The sequence below is a fragment of the Orcinus orca genome, chromosome 5, assembly GCF_937001465.1.
Source record: "Orcinus orca chromosome 5, mOrcOrc1.1, whole genome shotgun sequence".
Classification (NCBI taxonomy): Eukaryota; Metazoa; Chordata; class Mammalia; order Artiodactyla; family Delphinidae; genus Orcinus; species Orcinus orca.
Window position 1 is genome coordinate 12,569,474 of NC_064563.1, and position 22,255 is coordinate 12,591,728.

General features: G+C 38.3%; 1 protein-coding gene across 15 annotated transcripts in view; it reads left to right on the forward strand.

The window, feature by feature from the left end:
* The window catches only part of ANKRD28 (ankyrin repeat domain 28), a 186,399-nt gene that overhangs the window by 122,986 nt on the left and 41,158 nt on the right, over positions 1 to 22,255 (forward strand). For all 15 annotated transcript variants that reach the window (XM_049710169.1, XM_049710171.1, XM_049710172.1 and 12 more), the window contains 4 exons: positions 2,391 to 2,591; positions 4,272 to 4,359; positions 9,948 to 10,090; positions 12,662 to 12,874. In XM_049710169.1, coding sequence (XP_049566126.1) covers positions 2,391 to 2,591; positions 4,272 to 4,359; positions 9,948 to 10,090; positions 12,662 to 12,874 — 645 coding nt within the window. The remainder of the gene's footprint in view (positions 1 to 2,390; positions 2,592 to 4,271; positions 4,360 to 9,947; positions 10,091 to 12,661; positions 12,875 to 22,255) is intronic.

A 22,255-nucleotide genomic window follows, 5' to 3' on the forward strand; every position in this document is an offset into this window, starting at 1 on the left:
TCTTCCTGGCTTGCAGATGGCTGCCTTCTCACTGTGTCCTCACATTTGGTCAGGGAGGGGGGAATCTGTCTCTCCCTCTTCCTTGTCTTAGAATGCCATCAGTCTGATCAGGTTAGGGTCTCTCCCTTATCATCTCATTTAACTTTACCGCTTTGTGGTGGGGGGTGGTTAGGACTTTGACACGAATTGTGGGGTACACAATTAAGTGTCCCCAGCAGTGGACCCAGGGTCCAAACAGTCTTAGTCGTTGTGTTTACAGCCTTCTTTAGGTGCCATCTCACCCACCCTCAACCATAAACTGGATTTATTCTTGTTTTTCTGTGAAACGAAAGTATAGCTTTGATTTTTCTGTTCTTGCTGATGGAACATAAGTATTCCATACACTTTTCAGAAACTTAAAGGTATGCGTTGTGAATTCCAGTTGGAAATAATTAAGGCAAGCCTGGCATCTATAGTATGCTGTATTTGCCTAGTTTATCCAATTATAAATTCTTCATTTTGTTTTTAATTATTTTCTAGTACATCTATTTCCCAGGATGGTATTAGTGTTACTCCCTAAGTCACAAAATACCCTTCTTGAGGATGAAGATTGAGAATCCTGACAGTGTTTGTACTTTGTTCTCCACGATTCTGAGTATATATTCCTCTGTGTATCTTTTTCCCTATATTCCTTTTTCTTAATTGAAATATAATTTACAGTAAAATGCACAGACTTTAAGTGTGTAATGTTGAGTTTTGGCAAATGTATACACCCATGTAACCTTTCTCCCAATCTAGATTTAGAAGATTCCATCACTCCAGCACGTTCCCTCATGTCGCTTTTCAGTCAGTCCCTCCTGTCCCCAGAGGCACCTCTCAATTGCCTGTTCTAGAATTGCCTGTTCTAGAATTTTATAAAAATGGAATCATACAGTATGTACTCTTAATGTCTTGACTTCTTTTGAGATTAGTCATATTGTTGTGTACATTAGTGGTTCATTTCTTTTTATTGCCGAGTAGTGTTTCCTGTATGGATGTACAACAGTTTATCTATTTTCCTATAAGTGGACATTTACACTTCTTGTTTTTGGCTCTTATGAATAAATAAAATAAAAAATAAAATAAATAAAAACATTCTTAGATGGGTCTTGTTAAAATTTCTCTTGGGTAAATAGCTGGATTGGAATTGTGGGGTCACAGGGCAGGCCTCCATATGTCTTTACTTAGCTACTCAGCAGGTTGATAGATTGATGGGCGTCTCTCCAGTCTTTTGCCAGCCTTGCGCTGGTTCCCATATTTCAGCAGTTCTGATTGCTTTTTATTTCAAAGGCTATGTGCAAATCATGAATAATACTATTTTGCTTAGTCTTCCTTGCTACTTTGCATAGTTAGTTATTTTAATCTTTTGAACAATCTTATGTACGTTAGGTTTTTTTGCTTCATAGCAAACTTGAGATGAGTGATGGACAGGTGCTCTTTCCCCTCTTTACTGATAAGAAAACCAAGGGTCAGTTTTACTAGACTTGAATAGTTATACCTTGTAAATGACAGAACTGAGGTGATTTGGTTCTGGTCCTTTTCATTTCATATGTAGTTTGTTGTTCATCTGCCAAAAATAGGATTATCACTGTAAGGAGAAAAATTTTGCTACGTTTAGTTCTGATTATATTGCTTAATATTGATGGCATACTGGATTCCTTTCGATTTTGCCATGAGTCCAGTTTATGGATGTTTTGTGACATTTTTCTTGTGCTTCTGGGAGACCAATCCCTTTGAATGGTAAATTCTTAATTTGCCTTGTTAACACCAACTTTCCCACCAGGTAGCATCACAACAAAGACTTCTTCCCTCCCTCCCTCCCTCCCTCCCTCCTTCCCTCCCTCCCTCCCTCCCTCCCTCCCTCCCTCCCTCCCTCCCCTCCCCTCCCCTCCCTCCCTCTCTTTCACTCTCTCTCTAATGAATTAGATCCTAGTGATTTTTCATTTTGTAAAATATAGCATGTGGAATACTTTGGGAAGTAGTATGTTTAAATTTTTATATATTTAATGGCAAAGTGATAAATCTACTTTTTAAAGCTTTGAAAGTATAAATTAATTGTATCTCACCATCTAGAAAAGCAATATTAGTAATGAATGTTTTTGAAGGATATTTGTCAGTATTTCTTGTACATTTTGATAGAGACTGATTTTTGTGCCTTTAATTGGAGGATAGAGAAAGGGAATGTTTTATTTTGATGTATCTTGCATGGCTCTGAGTACTGCCTTTAGTTCAAGCTATTTTGTTTTCTGGCTTGTTTATAGCAGGTTCTGCCAGAACTATTTTTATTTTCTCAAGAAATTTTATTTCCTTCATGTGTGTACAATTTCTAAAGCTGTTAACTCATTTGTCTTGTATATCTTCATATGTTTTAGGAAGCAGTTCAGGTACTTTTGAAGCATTCTGCAGATGTTAACGCTCGAGACAAAAACTGGCAAACACCTTTACACATAGCGGCTGCTAATAAAGCTGTAAAGTGTGCGGAAGCTTTGGTCCCTCTGCTGAGTAATGTAAATGTGTCTGATCGAGCAGGGAGAACTGCACTGCATCATGCAGCTTTCAGTGGACACGGGGAGGTAAGTGGTATTCAGTTAGACAGTGATTCTCTCTCTCTGCATGTGTGCCCGCCCTCCCATTATTAATGAACTTGCCTATTTTGCTCATTTTTATTTAATTTTGCCTTTTTCAAACCCTCAGACTTCTTTTCATGATAATTCATGATATATAGCTTTCTCAGATTTAGAAATTTATTTATCAGATACAACCCCTGCACTTGAATTTCATGGTCAACCTGGGGAGATAAAGGACAACACTGCCAACTGTAACACAATGTGAAAAGTATGTTCTGTCATTGCAGGAAAAAATGTCTAGGAAGGTGGAACAGTTTCATTGTTCTCCCAGAAAGATGGTGGCAAAGGAAGGTGGAGTGTAGAAAACCTTTTTTTTTTTTTGCGGTACGCAGGCCTCTCACTGTTGTGGCCTCTCCCGTTGCAGAGCACAGGCTCCGGACACGCAGGCTTAGCGGCCATGGCTCATGGGCCCAGCCGCTTCGTGGCATGTGGGATCTTCCCGGACCGGGGCATGAACCCATGTCCCCTGCATCTGCAGGCGGACTCTCAACCACTGCGCCACCAGGGAAGCCCAAAAACATTTTCTTATAGTTTATTTTGAACATTTAGTCAAGAATTCTTTGATGACAGACCATCAAAAGAAAACAATTTAAGAAAATTAATATTTAGTTATCTTATACAAGGAGTATTGGTTAATGTTAAGTGTGCCATAGCAAAGAGTGGGGTTTATGTATGTGCATGGAAGACTTAGGAAAGAATGAGACTCAGAGTTAGAAGAACCTTTGAGGGCAGCTTGTCCAGTCCTCCATTTTTGTTGCAGACACAGAAACTCAAAGAAGTAAAAATGGTGGTCCTACTGTATAGCAGAGGGAACTATATTCAATATCAATTCTTTTCCTGTAGTAGAAAAGAATCTGGAAGAAACATATGTATATATAAAACTGAATCACTTTGCTATGTACCTGAAACATTGTAAATCAACTATACTTCAATTTTTTTTAAAAAAAGAGGTAAAGTGACATTCCCAAGATTCCATGGCTGAGGGTTAGTCACTGCAGTGCTGTTTTCACTGTTCTCGGCTTTTGCAACATAAAGAATTCTCGTCTCTGCTGCAGTTCAGGTCACTAGATGAGTCCCTTTTTGACATCTGGAATGCCCTTTCTAATGGGGAAACTATTGTAAATATGCTTGAACCTAATGGAAATGACTTTTTTTGGTACATTATGAGGTAAGTAGACTGTGCAGTGACCTTCAGGTCTAATCATATTACGGACACTGCATCTGTGTTTGAATTAAATTTAAGAGGTTTCTGGGATCAGAATGCACTTCGAATTTTAATAACACTTTGGGCTATAAAAAGGAATAAAACCTGTTGTTAAATACTCTCCCTTTAGACTCTCCAGATTTGTGCTTAGTTGTTCATAAAATACCAGGACACAAAGTGGCATCTTGAAAAAGATGCTGATGCCTGACTTCAGTAACCACCATGGTGAAACCTTTTTTCGTATATTGTCCTGTTGTTTATTAAATTATGTTAAAGCATCTTCAGTATATAGTCTCATCTTTCCTTTCTACAGATGCAGAAATTCAGTGCCAGAGAGCTTGAGATGAGTAGTTTTCACGATGGATATTCATGAACAGTTCTGCTTCTGAATGTTGATGAAACTGTGTTTATTTTTATTCCAGATGGTGAAACTACTCTTGTCTAGAGGTGCCAATATTAATGCTTTTGACAAGAAAGATAGACGTGCTATCCACTGGGCAGCATATATGGGTATGTGTATTTTAAATTTATTTTTTGACATTAAGTATTAAGGAAAAGTTGGACATTTCGTTCTTGCATTTGGTATAACATGTCTTTTGGGGTAGTGAGAAGTTGTACCATATCTGAGTTTGCTGCCCAAGTGGAACCAGCCTGGGAGTCAGGGGAGGTTTGCCAGGACAGGAGTACATTAGGTCCAGTTCTCCTGAAAGCTGTTTAAAATTAATTGTTTACTTTTAAAGGGAGAGATGTCCTAGACACAAGTTTGGGATACAGAGTTTAGATTGGTGTTTACTAAAAGCCCATTCTCATACCCATCCTGAACCCATCCTTGTTTGTATGGGAATATTAAGGTAGAAGTTGTGAAGATGTATTAAGAAGCCTGTTATCTTGTGCCAAGCACTGTGTTAAATAGGCATATCACGTTTGATTTCTACCACAGTAAGAAACTGAGGTTTAGATATCAGCTTTTCTGCTTTTAACATTCTTGAGGGAATTCCCTGGCAGTCCAGTGGTTAGGACTTCTCGCCTTCACTGCCGAGGGTGTGGGTTCCATCCCTGGTCGGGGAACTAAGATCCCACAAGCTGCTCAGTGTGACCAAACAAAGAAAAAAAAGGATTCTTGAAAAGTCTTAGGATCTGCACAGTTGCAGTTTGAAACTAACAGAGCTCATGGGAAAATGGTCCTGGGGCAGACTGCTTAAAACCTACGCAACTCCACGAGCAGAGCACTAACGAAAGCATTAATGGGTTTTTGAGGTAACTGGGACAGCCAGGGAGGAGAAAAGTCAGGCTTCCACAGGATACTTTAAAACGCACAGAAAGAACAGAGCAGAGATGCTGGCCTGCGGGCGCTAAGACCACGCAGGTCGAAGTGTATCTCAACCTGCTGCAAACCTTGCAAGTCCCGTAGGGCTAGGCTGTGCCTCTGGAAGGAAGCCGTGGGTGGGGCATCTTACAATAGAGCTGAAGAACTCCTTTCTTTGCAGCCATGGAGCTCAGGGCTTTTTCTTTTCCTCCCAACAGTCTATTCTGCTTCTGCTCTTCTTGCTCCTCTGACTTAGGAAAAATTACATGGACTGACGGACCACATAGTGCTGGTCTCATTCCCATGTGCCTCTCATACTGACTACAGAGACAGTCTAGCCCCTCTTCTCACAGGCATAGCTTATCCTCACTACTCCCTGCCTTTGCTTTTGTCTTTTCCTAGCTCTCACTTAAAATTCGAAGGTTGATAGAAGATTATTAATTTTAAAAACTATATAAAATTGTAAAATACAAAAATGTAAGAAACCAAATGAACTCAAACCAGTTGACGGTAACCCCAAGGTCCAGGAAAATCCTTTGCCCATCATGGAAATAACTCTTGGACTCTTGGTGTTTCTCTCACACCAAAGGTTTGTGCCTCCAGTTATGTCATGGGCACTTTTCTTCTGTTAACTGAAGGTAAAACATCCAGAAGCAAGTCTCCTGTGGTGTCCTAAAGTGCCCTCCTCACAGCCTGTAGGTTTTCTGTATTTTAAGTCTTGGGGATTTTTCTGAATATTCTGGAATAGCTTATTCTTGACAGTTCAGGAACAGATAGTCTGTGATTTTAAACTATATACCTTATATTAAAAGGTTCACACATTAAGCAGAGGGTGTCAGGCCTTTTATCTCCAAAGAATTAAACTTGGCTAAACAGCTGTTTTCATAAAATTGAAGGCCAAGGAATTTTGTGGGTTGCCTCTAATTGAGCTCCCAGAGTAGCTGGGTGTGTATATCTCAGAGGCCCTTGGATGGCTTTGTTTTCCTTGATCTACTAAATGTCATTTTTCAGGCCAATTGTGGATTGTAAAAGATATTCTGTATTTCTTGGACCTCATAGTCCATTTAATTTTTGAGCATAAACATTCAGAGATTCATAATTTTCCTTTCCCTGTCTCTTCCTTCCTTTAAGCTTGGAAAAAGAGGAGTATTGACACACAGTTTCTAAAACCATTCAGTTGTTTTAGGTGTTCAGGATTAAAAAGGAGCTAAATATATGAAAGTAGGGAGTTACTGCCTGGTCTCTTAAGACAGGCCTTAAGTCCAGGTCATTGACACCTCTAGAGAATCTGCCAATGTTAGCCTAAGAGACATTACATTATTGCATTACATGTCTTCTTGTAATTTATTTCTCACAGGCTTCTGTATTTGCCCTGGCCTTCTGTCCCCTGGTTGAGGCTACCCTTACTTTTCTGTTAGGTTCTACCTCTTATACTTATGCTACGATTGAATCCTCTGTTTATGTTCCCCAGCCCCACCTCTGTCCCCAAATGAACTGATCATTTTTCCCTCCCTACGCTGTGTTTGCTCCTACCATGAACCTTCATTAAGAATCCATTTACTGTTACTGATGAACCTAGCTACAGGGCAGGAATAAAGAGGTAGACATAGAAAATGGACTTGAGGTCATGGGGTGGGAGGGCGAAGCTGGGGCGAAGTGAGAGTAGCATCGACATATATACACTACCGAATGCAGAATAGTTGGCTGGTGGGAAGCAGCAGCATAGCACAGGGAGATCAGCTCGGTGCTTTGAGATGACCTAGAAGGGTAGGATAGGGAGGGTGGGAGGGAGGCTCAAGAGGGAGGGGATATGGGGGCATGTGTATGCATGTGGCTGATTCACTTTGGTGTACAACAGAAACTAACAGTATTGTGAAGCAATTATACTCCAATAAAGATCTGTTTTAAAAAAAATCCATTTACTCATTCATCTTTTCTGTTGCCTTCAGTGCTTTTAGCAATATCCAGTCACTTTTTGCCTCAAAGTACCTTACTGTGGTGACTTTGACATAGAGGGTACTAAATAAATATTAATTACCTTGATAAGCAACTCATTACATTAATTCTTCTTAAAGCAATGCATAATTTGAGTTGATGTGAAATGGTGTTTTTCTTCTTACTTTCCTTTCCATAAAAACTTGTGAGCATAGCTCATTTTACTTTTATTAATACATTCATGAACAAAAGAAAAATGTAGGGAATTTTCCAAATTCCTGACAGATAATGATTACATTTATCAAATTCACGTTGCATGGATATAATTTTTTTAAAGGAGTTATTGACTACAGAATTATGTATGCCATGCATGTCTGCTGGATGCTGTCTTCTAAAAATACACCCATATGAATTGAATGAAATCTAGTCTCCTTGGTAGCATCGTTCTATAAATTGATAAGGAAAACACATATGTATTCTGGCTAGGTTCCACCTTGCTAGAACAATATCATTTATTTCACTCTAGAACTTTCTTCCCTTTTTTCTTTTAAATAGGTCACCCCAAACTGGCTATGGAAAGACCCCTTCTTCATGTTTTCAGTGGTCCGTTAAAGGAATTTTTACATATTTCAGAAATGTGATTAAATAAATATTTGTCAATTTTAAGATTGTAAATTTCCCTATGCATGGCACCTTTTAAAAATAGGGCTTTATCGGTCTCAGGAAAAGTTCACACTTCCTGGAATCTACATAATTAATATGATCTAAGTCATTTACTTAGAATGATGTGTTGGTTTTGGATAGTTTTTCCATTATGTTTGTATAATGGGCCTTCTAGTCTTAAAAATCAGGAGAATTTGTTTCTTTTTGGCATATTTAGTGAATAATATGCATTTGCCCGGTTTAAAAAAGCTATATTTATGCGTGAGCCTCCTGGGCATTATAAGTCCTGGTTTTTAATACATTACAGTAAACCCAAGTAGTTGTCTTTCTAGAGCCATAGATCAGAGAGTAATGTGTAGTGAGAGATCTTTTGTACCAGTTAGTGCTCTTATATGATAGTCACATTTAATTTGGCATCTAATGATTTGACAGATATTCTTTTGATTTTTTCCTAAAAATATAGTAGATATTTTTCATATTGAAATGGGGAAAAAATAGCTGAATGTATCCACTTTAATTGATAATTTATATATATGAACAACTATATCTACTTGATTCTTTATGCATCTTGTAGACTCCTTTTTTCAAGGGGGCAAGGCACTATGTTTGAAAGTCTCATTTTTATAGTTATTTACTTTATATACTCCTTCCCTATGAGGGGTATTAAAAATGGCATCATTAGCAACTCGTTTAATGTAACATATTTATTAGGTACCTATTTTGTTTGAAATACACCAAGAAGTAGAACATAAGCGCCTATGATATTTGCCTTTAAAGATATATATATTTGGGAACTTAATACATAAAAGTAATTAAAGAGTTTGTTAAATAATGATTCAAGTTTAAGATACATCACAAAGTATTATTATGTATGCTTATTAGATAGTATTTACAGGTACACTGTGCTTTTGGCCACGTAATTCTAGGCAACTAGAAGCCTTAAAAAGACTTCTAGGGAAGATAGGAACTGACATGACCTTCTTCGAGGATTAGTAACAACGATTAGAAAGAAACGTCCAAGCAGAACATTCTGTACAACGTAGGAATCAGTCCCATGAACAAAGGCACAGAGGTGGAAAGGCTTTTGGGAGGAGGAGAAAGTACTGTATAATCTAATGTGACAAGAAGTGAGGAGATAAGAAAGGAGAACAGCGGTTCTCCCTCCTTCCACCTGGCCTCCTTATGTGGTTGGGTAGGGCCTGAGACTAGTTCTGCCTAATGAAAGTAGCATCCCCTGTGGACCAGAGCATTTAATTGCTGGTGTGAGACTGTAGTCTGTTCCCCTTTCTGGCACAGTGACCAAGCTGCCTTCAAATCGTGTGTCAGCTCCATGAATCTGGATCCTTGCGTGACTGAGCAGAGCCCTCTGGCCAAGCTATCATAATGCTAAAGAGAAATAAAACACTAATTGTTTAAGCCACTGAGATTTGGGAGTTGGTTGCTAACCACAGCATGTATAACCTAGCCCAGGGGTCCTCATCCCCCAGAACCGGGCCACACAGCAAAAGATGAGCCGCAGGCAAGCCAGCCAAGTTTCATCTGCCGCTCAGCATCCCCCGCATAGGGCTGAACCATCCCCCCCATCACTCACATTACCGCCTGAACCATTCCCGCCCCACCCCCGCCACGTGGAAAAATTGTCTCCCATGAACCCGGTCCCTGTTGCCAAAAAGTTTGGGGACTGCTGACCTAGCCTATCCTGATTGTTAAGGCATCTGGTGGAAATAATAAGGGAAAAGAAGTTTTTAGCTGCATGTTCTAAAGACCTGACATTTTTTAAGAAATAAGCCCAAGTCACTCCCAGATTTCCACGTAGAAGAAGATTCTACAACATAAACTAATGTCTTACATTAGACATGAAAAGCTAACTTAAGAATTGGAGAATGTATTGAAACAACCTTGGAAACAACAAGATCTAGGTAAAAGGATTGCAGGGTTATCATTGGATAAAATAATTAAATGTATTATTTTCAATTATTAGTTACCTCTATCAGCATTTATCAAAATTATCCTGAATTCTTATTTTTTTCTTCTATCATCTCTCTGGTTATAATGTGATTAATTGGTGACTTGTCATGCATTATCTAGTTAATTTGTATTGTATTTTTACCTGTCTTTAAAGATATTCAGGATTGTATTTCATGTTTTCCATACACTCATCTTCTTGTTTTTTTCTTCATAAACACATTTTCAGGTCACATTGAAGTAGTGAAATTACTTGTGGCACACGGAGCTGAAGTGACATGCAAGGACAAGAAGTCTTACACACCTCTCCACGCAGCAGCCTCTAGTGGGATGATCAGCGTGGTCAAGTACCTTCTTGATCTTGGGGTTGATGTAAGCAGTACAGAAGAATGGAGCATTTTGTGTGTTTGTGATTTTGTTGTTGGCAGAAGTTATTTCAAATTTAAAAGATGATTTCTTACAATAAGATTTTTGTCTTTTAATAGTTTTATGTTTATAGTCCTTCACATAATATACAGTGCACTGATGTCTGACCAAGCCATGAAGTTAGTCAAATGTATTAAAAGGTAAAATATATTCCAAAGGTGAACGGTTGATTGACAGAAGTTTTTCTTTTCCATCACATTCTAGGCCCTGTAGCTTCATTTCAGCTATGGAAACCAGCAGATCAGACATATTTGGATTATTTTCCTAAGTGGCTGGGTTATTATTAGTATTATTTGCCCAGTTTGTGTAATATTTCCTTTAAATGACCGTAGCTGTTCACATTACAGGATATTGGCCAGAGGCAGGCAGGAAAACTAGAGGCTTCTGGCCCATTAGCTGCAAGTGTTCCTTACTGTATGATCTCTTTGGTTCAGAGGGGTTGCTCCTTCATCTGAATATATTTGATTACGGAACTGGGATAGCTAAGAATACCTGGAACTCCCACAGTCCATCCTTTAGGCACAGTTCTGACAAACTCATCTGGTCTTTAAAACACAGATGAAAAAGCAGCCAGGTAGAAGGAGAGAGGGAGGTAGTTTAGATCAGCTGCAAAGACAGAAAGATAGGTGGTAATCTGGTTGGACAAAGAATACGTGGCAGAACTGTGGAGCTGGATAGCCTATTAATTTAATTTAAGAACTTTGTGAAGCACTTAGTTATTGAAAATGTAGGGATCAAAAATTCAAACACATTGTTAGGTAGAAGCTTGTAGAGTGCAAACAGATGAAAGTTTTATTTCAACTCAGCAGTTCCTAGCTCTGTTTCAACAGAGTGACATAATGCCTTAAGAGACCCTTGATCTAGATAAATGAGATAGCCTTGTTTCTGATCACTGTTTCAAGTCCATTCTGGTGCAATTTTTAAAGCTTATGTTATTGACAGCAAAATTATAAACTCTGGTGAGAGTGTTCTTCAGAAAAAGTGGTCAGACTTAGAGCCATTTAGTGACATGTGGCCTCCAATTGCATGACTTAGTTTCCTAGAGCTGAAGTGAGTGACTTAAAACAATAAATTTAATCTCTCAAAGTTTTGGAAGCTCCGAGGGAGAATCTTTTCTGTGTCCGCCAGCTTTTGGTGATGAAATCTAGATAACCTGACTAAAGTTAACTGTTGCTTTTTCACTTCCTCTAATTTCTGTTACCAGAGATGTGAGAAAAGAAAATGTTAAATAAAGTTGTGATAAGTTGGGGCCAACCACAAGGTTAGAGGGCACAGTCTCCACACAGGACTGACTTCAGTTTTGATGATTCACTAGAAGGACTCCAGAAACTCACTGCAAGCTATTATACTCGCAGTTATGGTTTATTATGCAGAAAAGATACAAATTAACATCAGCCAAAGGAAGAGACACACAAGGCAGAGTCTAAGAGTATTCTAAACACAAAGCTTCCATTGGCCTCTCCTTACAGAGTTAGGACTCCTTACTCTCCCAGCATCAGAACGTGACATATGCACATAGTATTGCTAACCAGAGAAGCACTCCTGAGCTTTGTTTTCAGAGTTTTATTGGGCCTCCACTACATAGGCATGATTGATTGATCAAAATTGCTCATATGGTTGATTTCAGTCTCCAAGTCCACTGATACCAGCGGACCCAAAGCCCCTCCCCTCCATCACATGGTTGGTTTATGTGGTGTGGTTGGCCCTGCCCTAAAGACCCGCTGTGCCTGCTCCTGCTCTCAGGTCCAGGGTAGCCAGCTCCCACCCTGGACAAGGACACAGCTGTCAGGTGTGCCATAGATGACCTCCCAGAAGACAGGAGCGAAAGTACAATTCTTTACCACAGAAAAGTTATGTAAACTTTAAAATATTCATCCAATATATTTTTTAAGAAATAGAAAGGAAACTTCAGTTACATGAATTATTTCTCAATGTTGACTATATTTTTTGAGCATATTCATTTTGGTAAAATGTCAGTATGTAGGCTGGAAAATATCTAAAGCCCAAGTTTGTTGCAAAAATGAATTAAATAGAAAAGGATGTCAGTCATTTTTAAAAAAATCTTTCTCTCTACTAATCAGCAACTTTATTAATCTTTTGTCACTGTAAATAGCAGAAAATATGCGTGTTTTTCAATATGTGTCAGAATTTTCAGTTTGTGTTCATTTTTCATGATTCTTAGAATTAATTCTGTGGTTGTCCCTTCCCTAAAATGCTTTTAAAAATATATTATTTGTTTTCATTTTCCTAAAATATCTCTTGGAATCATTCAGTTTTGTCATGAAGTAGACATCGTATATATGAGTTATGTTCCCTGAAGCTACAAAATCGTTTGACACCAAAATGTTGTTATGTTCATTTTTCTATTGAAGTTTAAGATTATAAGCCATATCTGTGTATTTATCCCTGTTTGTTTCTCACTTTAATAATTAGATTTCAACCACAGTGTTGCTAAAATAGCTCACAGCGATAATTAGGAAGACTGCTTTAAGATTGACAATTTTTTTCTTCCAATAGATGAATGAACCAAATGCCTATGGAAATACACCTCTTCATGTAGCCTGCTACAATGGACAAGATGTTGTCGTGAATGAACTTATAGACTGTGGTGCTAATGTAAATCAAAAGAATGAAAAAGGGTTTACTCCTTTGCACTTTGCTGCTGCATCAACACATGGAGCATTGTGTTTAGAGCTTCTAGTAGGCAATGGGGCCGATGTCAATATGAAGGTATGAAGTAATATCAGAATCCCTATCTAGTATTTAGGAGTTCACTGTAGTATCAGTAGCTACTAAAAAGGAGTGAATTACTGATAACACACAGATGAATCTTAAAAATACTATGCTGAGTGAAAGCGTTACACAAGAATATATTCACTATTTCCATTTATATAAGGTTTTAGAACAGACAAAATTCCAGTTATATGGGGTTCCATACGCTATAGTTGGGGAAATAAAAAAAAGAGAGAACAATTGTTGCCTCTGGGAGGAGAGACTGATGAAAAGGGGGCGTGGGGGAACTTTCTCTGTGGTGGTAATGTCCTGTATTTTGACAGCTTTGTTATATAAATAAGTGTTAGTCAAAACTCATCAGGTGGTACATTTTTTGTATGTCTCATTGCATGTAAATGTTCCCGTAGAAGGTTACAAATCAAACAAATACTGAACCCTAGTTAATGATATGCATACCAAAGTGTTTAGAGGTAATAGGTAATGATATCAGCAGCTGACTTTAAAAAGCATCACTTAGGGACTTTCCTGGCGGTCCAGTGGTTAAGATTGCACGCTTCCACTGCAGGGGGCACAGGTTTGATCCCTAGTCTTGCATGCCACGCGGTGTGGCCTACCCCCCCCCCCCAAAAAAAAGCATCACTTAATTGCACGGGTGGGTAGAGAGATGGATGTATGATAATGCTCACATAGTAAAATGTTAGTGGTAGACTCTAGGTGGTAGGTATATGGGTGTTCACTGTAATATTCTTTCAACTTTTCTGTTTTGAAATTTTTCACAGTGTTAGAAAAATTAGAAGACTGATACAGTGTTTTACATATAAGAATAGTTGCTTTTTGGTTTTTTGGTCATTCACTTCCAAGAGTGAACATTTAAATTTAAAAATATGTGAAAATTCTGGAGCCAAAATATACGTACTTTACTGCATAATTCTTTGGAAATGCACCTGCAACCACAGTTTTGAACATAACTACTTCATAATGTGTAATCATCATTTTATATTTTCCAAGATGCTTTCACTGATTGCTTCTGTATTAATTTATTAATTCATTCTTTGAGCACTTGCCAAACCATGTCTTGTGGTGTAAAGAAAAGAAAACCACAAACAAAATTGAACCGTTTAGGATTAGTAAAAACATTTAAGCTTCAAATGTTTTCAGAGCTTTCATTGCATAAAATTTCAGCTTCTTTTGTAGGTGTGATGAGCCAGTGTCTTTCAGACTGGTAGAGAAAGGAGTCCATTTTCTTACCTGTCTAACTTTAGAAAATCCTTTAACGATGCCACTGACCCACTCTGACAGCTGTAGCAGCAGCAAGCCCATCTATAATTAGGTCGTTGCTCTAAATTGCCCCTTGCCAGCTAAAGGACAAAATTTATACATATCAACTTATGGAAGGAAAGGGCATGAGATACCATAAAGAACTCCTTTCTGGTTAAAATGTCTCTTTTACGAATATACATTTAAAGCTTTCAGTTCTCAATCAAATCACCAACTAAACTAAAGTTTTATTTTTAATAATTTAAATAACTTCTAAATATTTACTGATAAGTTCAAACTGCTTATTTTGATTTGAAGAATTCCTGCTGTTTGGATAATCAGTGCCTAGAAAAAATATCAGAATTCTTGTGGGGGTGGGAAGTTAGTTACTTGTTTCCTCAAAAGCCTAGTAATATTTTTTAATGAAGAGTTTTTCAAAATAAAAACTTTGAAATTATCTTCATATTCTTCAAACGAAAAGATCTCATCAAGTAGTTTTAGTCTCTGTGAGACCCCTTTATGATAAAGGGGCTGTAGTTAAAATTATCTTTGTTAAATATTAAGTATCATGAAATAAGAGGCTTACCTATATCATTAACTATTATGCATTTTTTAGTTTATATGGGGCTGGGTAAAAATTAGGCTTTCTATTTTATACAGTGCCATTTAGACATGACTGTTTACTATAATTTGAAGATAATTAATCGCTTGCTTCATGTCATTGCCTACGTAGCTGACTCTAGTACCTATGATTATTTTTAAGTCTGTATTTTCTTTTGAAATGTTGAGATGAGAATCAGTTCTACAAGAGGGTCACTTGTAGTATAATGCTTAGCAGTGGTTTTATTTGAAGTTACCTCCCTAATGATTTAGAAAATTCAGTGGTAGATTTTACACATGACAAGGGAATGTTTTAGCAAAACAGTTAAGATGTGGTGGTTAAGTAGATTTGAAGACAACAGACCATGATGCTGGTTTAAAAATAGATTTCATAAAAGTTGCTTTAATTTTGTCTAAGGACGTATGACATCCTGCTGATGTGCAGTTGCCCAGTTATCTTACTGCCGAGTTCCATTGAAACACACTCCCTAAGTTGTTGATGACTTCTGAGGTACCGTCCAACTGACATTATGTAAAAATTGTTGATAGCAGTGAGTTTTCAACGCATAAGAATTTGCATTCATTCAAGAATGTATCTTCATTCCTGACACTATGTTTCCTGTATTTGTCAAATCGATGCTTATCGAATTATTGTTTGACTAACAAGTTAAGGCTTTGACATTTGCCTTGGAGGAAAAATATTATATTTGTTGACCCTCAAGTTCTCCTTATCAAGGCACCTTTCTCCTTCATCTTTTCCTCCCATTCCATTCTCTATTTTGATTTTTCTGTCCTTGATCAGGTTGTGGATGACTAGAATTGGAATGTGAACTTAGATTTGTAATTATTCAGTTTATAAGTTTTTTAATTGGTTGTCCTACAGAATACTACATAGAAGTAAAATGAATGGGTTTTTTTACGTATTTATTAGAGTATAATTGCTTTACAATGGTGTTTTAGTTTCTGCTTTATAACAGAATGAATCAGTTATACATATACATATGTTCCCATATCTCTTCCTTCTTGCATCTCCCTCCCTCCCACCCTCCCTACCCCACCCCTCCAGGCAGTCACAAAGCACCGAGCTGATCTCCCTGTGCTATGCGGCTGCTTCCCACTAGCTATCTACCTTACATTTGGTAATGTATATATGTCCATGCCTTTCTGTCGCTTTGACACAGCTTACCCTTCCCCCTCCCCATATCCTCAAGTCCGTTCTCTAGTAGGTCTGTGTCCTTATTCCTGTCTTACCCCTAGGTTCTTCATGACATTTTTCTTTTCTTAAATTCCATATATATGTGTTAGCATACGGTATTTGTCTTTCTCTTTTCTGACTTACGTCACTCTGTATGACAGACTCTAGGTCCATCCACCTCATTACAAATAGCTCAATTTTGTTTCTTTTTATGACTGAGTAATATTCCATTGTGTATATGTGCCACATCTTCTTTATCCATTCATCCGCTGATGGACATTTAGGTTGTTTCCATCTCTGGGCTATTGTAAATAGAGCTGCAATGAACATTTTGGTATATGACTCTTCTTGAATTATGGTTTTCTCAGGGTATATGCCCAGTAGTGGGATTGTTGGGTCATATGGTAGTTCTATTTGTAGTTTTTTAAGGAACCTTCATACTGTTCTCCATAGTGGCTGTACCAATTCACATTCCCACCAGCAGTGCAAGAGTGTTCCCTTTTCTCCACACCCTCTCCAGCATTTATTGTTTCTAGATTTTTTGATGATGGCCATTCTGACTGGTGTAAGATGGTATCTCATTGTAGTTTTGATTTCCATTTCTGTAATGATTAATGATGTTGAGCATTCTTTCATGTGTTTGTTGGCAGTCTGTATATCTTCTTTGGAGAAACGTCTATTTAGGTCTCCTGCCTATTTTTGGATTGGGTTGTTTGTTTTTTTGTTATTGAGCTGCATGAGCTGCTTAAAATTTTTGGAGATTAATCCTTTGTCAGTTGCTTCATTTGCAGAGATTTTCTCCCATTCTGAGGGTTGTCTTTTGGTCTTGTTTATGGTTTCCTTTGCTGTGCAAAAGCTTTGAAGTTTCATTAGGTCCCATTTGTTTATTTTTATTTTTATTTCCATTTCTCTAGGAGGTGGGTCAAAAAGGATCTTGCTGTGATTTGTGTCATAGAGTGTTCTGCCTATGTTTTCCTCTAAGAGTTTGATAGTTTCTGGCCTTACATTTTGGTCTTTAATCCATTTTGAGCTTATTTTTGTGTATGGTGTTAGGGAGTGATCTAATCTCATACTTTTACATGTACCTGTCCAGTTTTCCCTGCACCACTTACTGAAGAGGCTGTCCTTTCTCCACTGTACATTCCTGCCTCCTTTATCAAAGACAAGGTGACCATATGTGCGTGGGTTTATCTCTGGGCTTTCTATCCTGTTCCATGGATCTTTCTTTCTGTTTTTGTGCCAGTACCATACTGTCTTGATTACTGTAGCTTTGTAGTCTAGTCTGAAGTCAGGGAGCGTGATTCCTCCAGCTCCGTTTTTCGTTCTCAAGATTGCTTTGGCTGTTCGGGGTCTTTTGTGTTTCCATACAAATTGTGAAATTTTTTGTTCTAGTTCTGTGAAAAATGCCAGTGGTAGTTTGGTAGGGATTGCATTGAATCTGTAGATTGCTTTGGGTAGTATAGTCATTTTCACAATGTTGATTCTTCCAATCCAAGAACATGGTATATCTCTCCATCTATTTGTATCATCTTTAATTTCTTTCATCAGTGTCTTATAATTTTCTGCATACAGGTCTTTTGTCTCCTTATGTAGGTTTATTCCTAGGTATTTTATTCTTTTTGTTGAAGTGGTAAATGGGAGTGTTTTCTTGATTTCACTTTCAGATTTTTCATCCTTAGTGTATAGGAATGCCAGAGATTTCTGTGCATTAATTTTGTATCCTGCTACTTTACCAAATTCATTGATTAGCTGTAGTAGTTTTCTGGTAGTATCTGTAGGATTCTCTATGTATAGTATCATGTCATCTGCAAACAGTGACAGCCTTACCTCTTCTTTTCCAATTTGGATTCCTTTTATTTCCTTCTCTTCTCTGATTGCTATGGCTAAAACTTCCAAAACTATGTTGAATAACAGTAGTGAGAGTGGGCAACCTTGTCTTGTTCCTAATCTTAGTGGAAATGCTTTCAGTTTTTCACCATTGAGGATGATGTTGGCTGTGGGTTTGTCATATATGGCCTTTATTATGTTGAGGAAAGTTCCCTCTGTGCCAACTTTCTGCAGGGTTTTTATCATAAATGGGTGTTGAATTTTGTGAAAAGCTTTCTCTGCATCTATTGAGATGATCATATGGTTTTTCTCCTTCAATTTGTTAATATGGTTTATCACATTGATTGATTTGCATATATTGAAGAATCCTTGCATTCCTGGAATAAACCCCACTTGATCATGGTGTATGATCCTTTTAATGTGCTGTTGGATTCTGTTTGCTAGTATTTTGTTGAGGATTTTTGCATCTATGTTCATCAGTGATATTGGCCTGTAGTTTTCTTTCTTTGTGACATCCTTGTCTGGTTTTGTTATCAACGTGATGGTGGCCTCGTAGAATGAGTTTGGGAGTGTTCCTCCCTCTGCTATATTTTGGAAGAGTTTGAGAAGGATAGGTGTTAGCTCTTCTCTAAATGTTTGATAGAATTCGTCTGTGAAGCCATCTGGTCCTGGGCTTTTGTTTGTTGGAAGATTTTTAATCACAGTTTCAATTTCAGTGCTTGTGATTGGTCTGTTCATATTTTCTGTTTCTTCCTGATTCAGTCTTGGCACGTTGTGCATTTCTAAGAATTTGTCCATTTCTTCCAGGTTGTCCGTTTTATTGGCATAGAGTTGCTTGTAGTAATCTCTCATGATCTTTTGTATTTGTGCAGTGTCAGTTGTTACTTCTCCTTTTTCATTTCTAATTCTGTTGATTTGAGTCTTCTCCCTTTTTTTCTTGATGAGTCTGGCTAATGGTTTATCAATTTTGTTTATCTTCTCAAAGAACCAGCTTTTAATTTTATTGATCTTTGCTATTGTTTCCTTCATTTCTTTTTCATTTATTTCTGATCTGATTTTTATGATTTCTTTCCTTCTGCTAACTTTGTGGGTTTTTTGTTCTTTCTCTAATAGCTTTAGGTGCAAGGTTAGGTTGTTTATTTGAGATGTTTCCTGTTTCTTAAGGTAGAATTGTATTGCTATAAACTTCCCTCTTAGAACTGCTTTTGCTGCATCCCAGAGGTTTTGGATCATCATGGCTCCATTGTCATTTGTTTCTAGGTATTTTTTTTATTTCCTCTTTGATTTCTTCAGTGGTCACTTCGTTATTAGTAGTGTATTGTTTAGCCTCCATGTGTTGTATTTTTTACAGATCTTTTCCTGTAATTGATATCTAGTCTCATAGCGTTGTGGTCGGAAAAGATACTTGGTACCATTTCAGTTTTCTTAAGTTTACCAAGGCTTGATTTGTGACCCAAGATACGATCTATCCTGGAGAATGTTCCATGAGCACTTGAGAAAAATGTGTATTCTGTTGTTTTTGGGTGGAATGTCCTATAAATATCAATTAAGTCCATCTTGTTTAAAGCTTGTGTTTCCTTATTTATTTTCATTTTGGATGATCTGTCCATTGGTGAAAGTGGGGTGTTAAAGTCCCCTACTATGTGTTACTGTCGATCTCCCCTTTATGGCTGTTAGTATTTGCCTTATGTATTGAGGTGCTCCTATGTTGGGTATATAAATATTTACAATTGTTATATCTTCTTCTTGGATCGATCCCTTGATCATTATGTAGTGTCCTTCTTTGTCTCTTGTAATAGTCTTTATTTTAAAGTCTATTTCATCTGATATGAGAATTGCTACTCCAGCTTTCTTTTGGTTTCCATTTGCATAGAATATCTTTTTCCATCCCCTTACTTTCAGGCTGTATGTGTCTCTAGGTCTGAAGTGGGTCTCTTGTAGACAGCATATATATATGGGTCTCGTTTTTGTATCCGTTCAGCCAATCCGTGTCTTTTGGTGGGAGCATTTAGTCCATTTACATTTAAGATAATTATCGATATGTATTTTCCTATTCCCATTTTCTTAATTGTTTGGGGTTTGTTATTGTAGGTCTTTTCCTTCTCTTGTGTTTCTTGCCTAGAGAAGTTCCTTTAGCATTTGTTGTAAAGCTGGTTTGGTGGTGCTGAACTCTCTCAGCTTTTGCTTGTCAGTAAAGGTTTTAATTTCTCCATCAAATCTGAATGAGATCCTTGCTGGGTAGAGTAATCTTGGTTGCAGGTTTTTCTCCTTCATCCCTTTAAATATGTCCTGCCAGTTCCTTCTGGCTTGCAGAGTTTCTGCTGAACGATCGGCTGTTAACCTTATGGGGATTCCCTTGTGTGTTATTTGTTGTTTTTCCCTTGCTCCTTTTAATATGTTTTTTTTGTGTTTAATTTTTGACAGTTTGATTAATATGTGTCTTGCTGTATCTCTTTTTGGATTTATGCTGTATGGGACTCTCTGTGCTTCCTGGACTTGCTTAACTATTTCCTTTCCCATATTAGGGAAGTTTTCAACTATAATCTCTTCAAATATTTTCTCAGTCCCTTTCTTTTTCTCTTCTTCTTCTGGAACCCCTATAATTCGAATGTTGGTGTGTTTAATGTTGTCCCAGAGGTCTCTGAGACTGTCCTCAGTTCTTTTCATTCTTTTTTCTTTATTCTGCTCTGCAGTAGTTATTTCCACTATTTTATCTTCCAGGTCACTTATCCGTTCTTCTGCCTTAGTTATTCTGCTATTGATCCCATCTAGAGTATTTTTAATTTCATTTATTGTGTTGTTCATTGTTGTTTGTTTCATCTTTAGTTCTTCTAGGTCCTTGTTAAATGTTTCTTGCATTTTGTCTCTTCTATTTCCAAGATTTTGGATCATCTTTGCTATCATTATTCTGAATTCTTTTTCAGGTAGACTGCCTATTTCCTCTTCATTTGTTAGGTCTGGTGGGTTTTTATCTTGCTCCTTCATCTGCTGTGTGTTTTTCTGTTTTCTCATTTTGCTTATCTTACTGTGTTTGGGGTCTCCTTTTTGCAGGCTGCAGGTTCGTAGTTCCCGTTGTTTTTGGTGTCTGTCCCCAATGGCTAAGGTTGGTTCAGTGTGTTGTGTAGGCTTCCTGGTGGAGGGGACTAGTGCCTGTGTTCTTGTGGATGAGGCTGGATGTTGTCTTTCTGGTGGGCAGGTCCACCTCTGGTGGTGTGTTTCGGGGTGTCTGTGGACTTATGATTTTAGGCAGCCTCTCTGCTAATGGGTGGGGTTGTGTTCCTGTCTTGCTAGTTGTTTGGCATAGGGTGTCCAGCACTGTAGCTTGCTGGTTGTTGAGTGAAGCTGGGTGCTGGTGTTGAGATGGAGATCTCTGGGAGATTTTTGCTGTTTGATATTATGTGGAGCTGGGAAGTCTCTTGTGGACCAGTGTCCTGAAGTTGGCTCTCGACCTCAGAGGCACAGCCCTGACTCCTGGCTGCAGCACCAAGAGCCTTTCATCCACATGGGTCAGAATAAAAGGGAGAAAAATAGAAAGAATTAGAAGAAAGAAAGAAAGAAAAAAGGAAGGAAGGAAGGAAGAAAAGAAAAAGAAGGAAAGAAAGAAAAGGAAGGAAGGAGGGATGGAAGGAAACAAAGAAAGAAAGAAGATAAAGTAAAATAAAGTACGATAAAATATAATAAAGTTATTAAAATAAAAAATAATTATTAAGAAAAAAATTTTAAAAAAACAGACGGATAGAACTCTAGGACAAATGGTGGAAGCAAAGCTATACAGACAAAATCTCACACAGAAGCATATACTCACAAAAAGAGGAAAAGGGGAAAAAATCATAAATCTTGCTCTCAAAGTCCACATCCTCAATTTGGGATGATTCGTTGTCTATTCATGTATTCCACAGATGCAGGTACATCAAGTTGATTGCGGAGCGTTAATCCTTTGCTTGTGAGGCTGCTGGGAGAGATTTCCCTTTCTTTTCTTTGTTTGCACAGCTTCCAGTGTTCAGCTTTGGATTTGGCCCAGCCTTTGCATGTAGTTCACCGGAGGGTGTCTGTTCTTCACTCGGACAGGACGGGGTTAAAGAAGCAGCTGCTTCGGGGACTCTGGCTCACTCGGGCCAGGGGTGCGGGAGGGGCACGGCGTGCGGGGCGGCCTGCTGCGGCAGAGGCTGGCATGAAGTTGCACCAGCCTGTGGCTGTGCGTTCTCCCAGGGAAGTTGTCCCTGGATCCTGGGACCCTGGCAGTGCCGGGCTGCACAGGCTCCCCGGAAGCAGGGTGTGGATAGTGACTTGTGCTCGCACACAGGCTTCTTGGTGGCAGCAGCAGCAGCCTTAGCGTCTCATGCCCATCTCTGGGGTGTGTGCTGTTAGACGCCCGTCTCTGGAGCTCGTTTAAGCAGCGCTCTTAATCCCCTCTCTTCGCGCACCAGGAAACAAAGAGGGAAGAAAAAGTCTCTTGCCTCTTCGGCAGGTCCAGACTTTTCCCCGGACTCCCTCCCGGC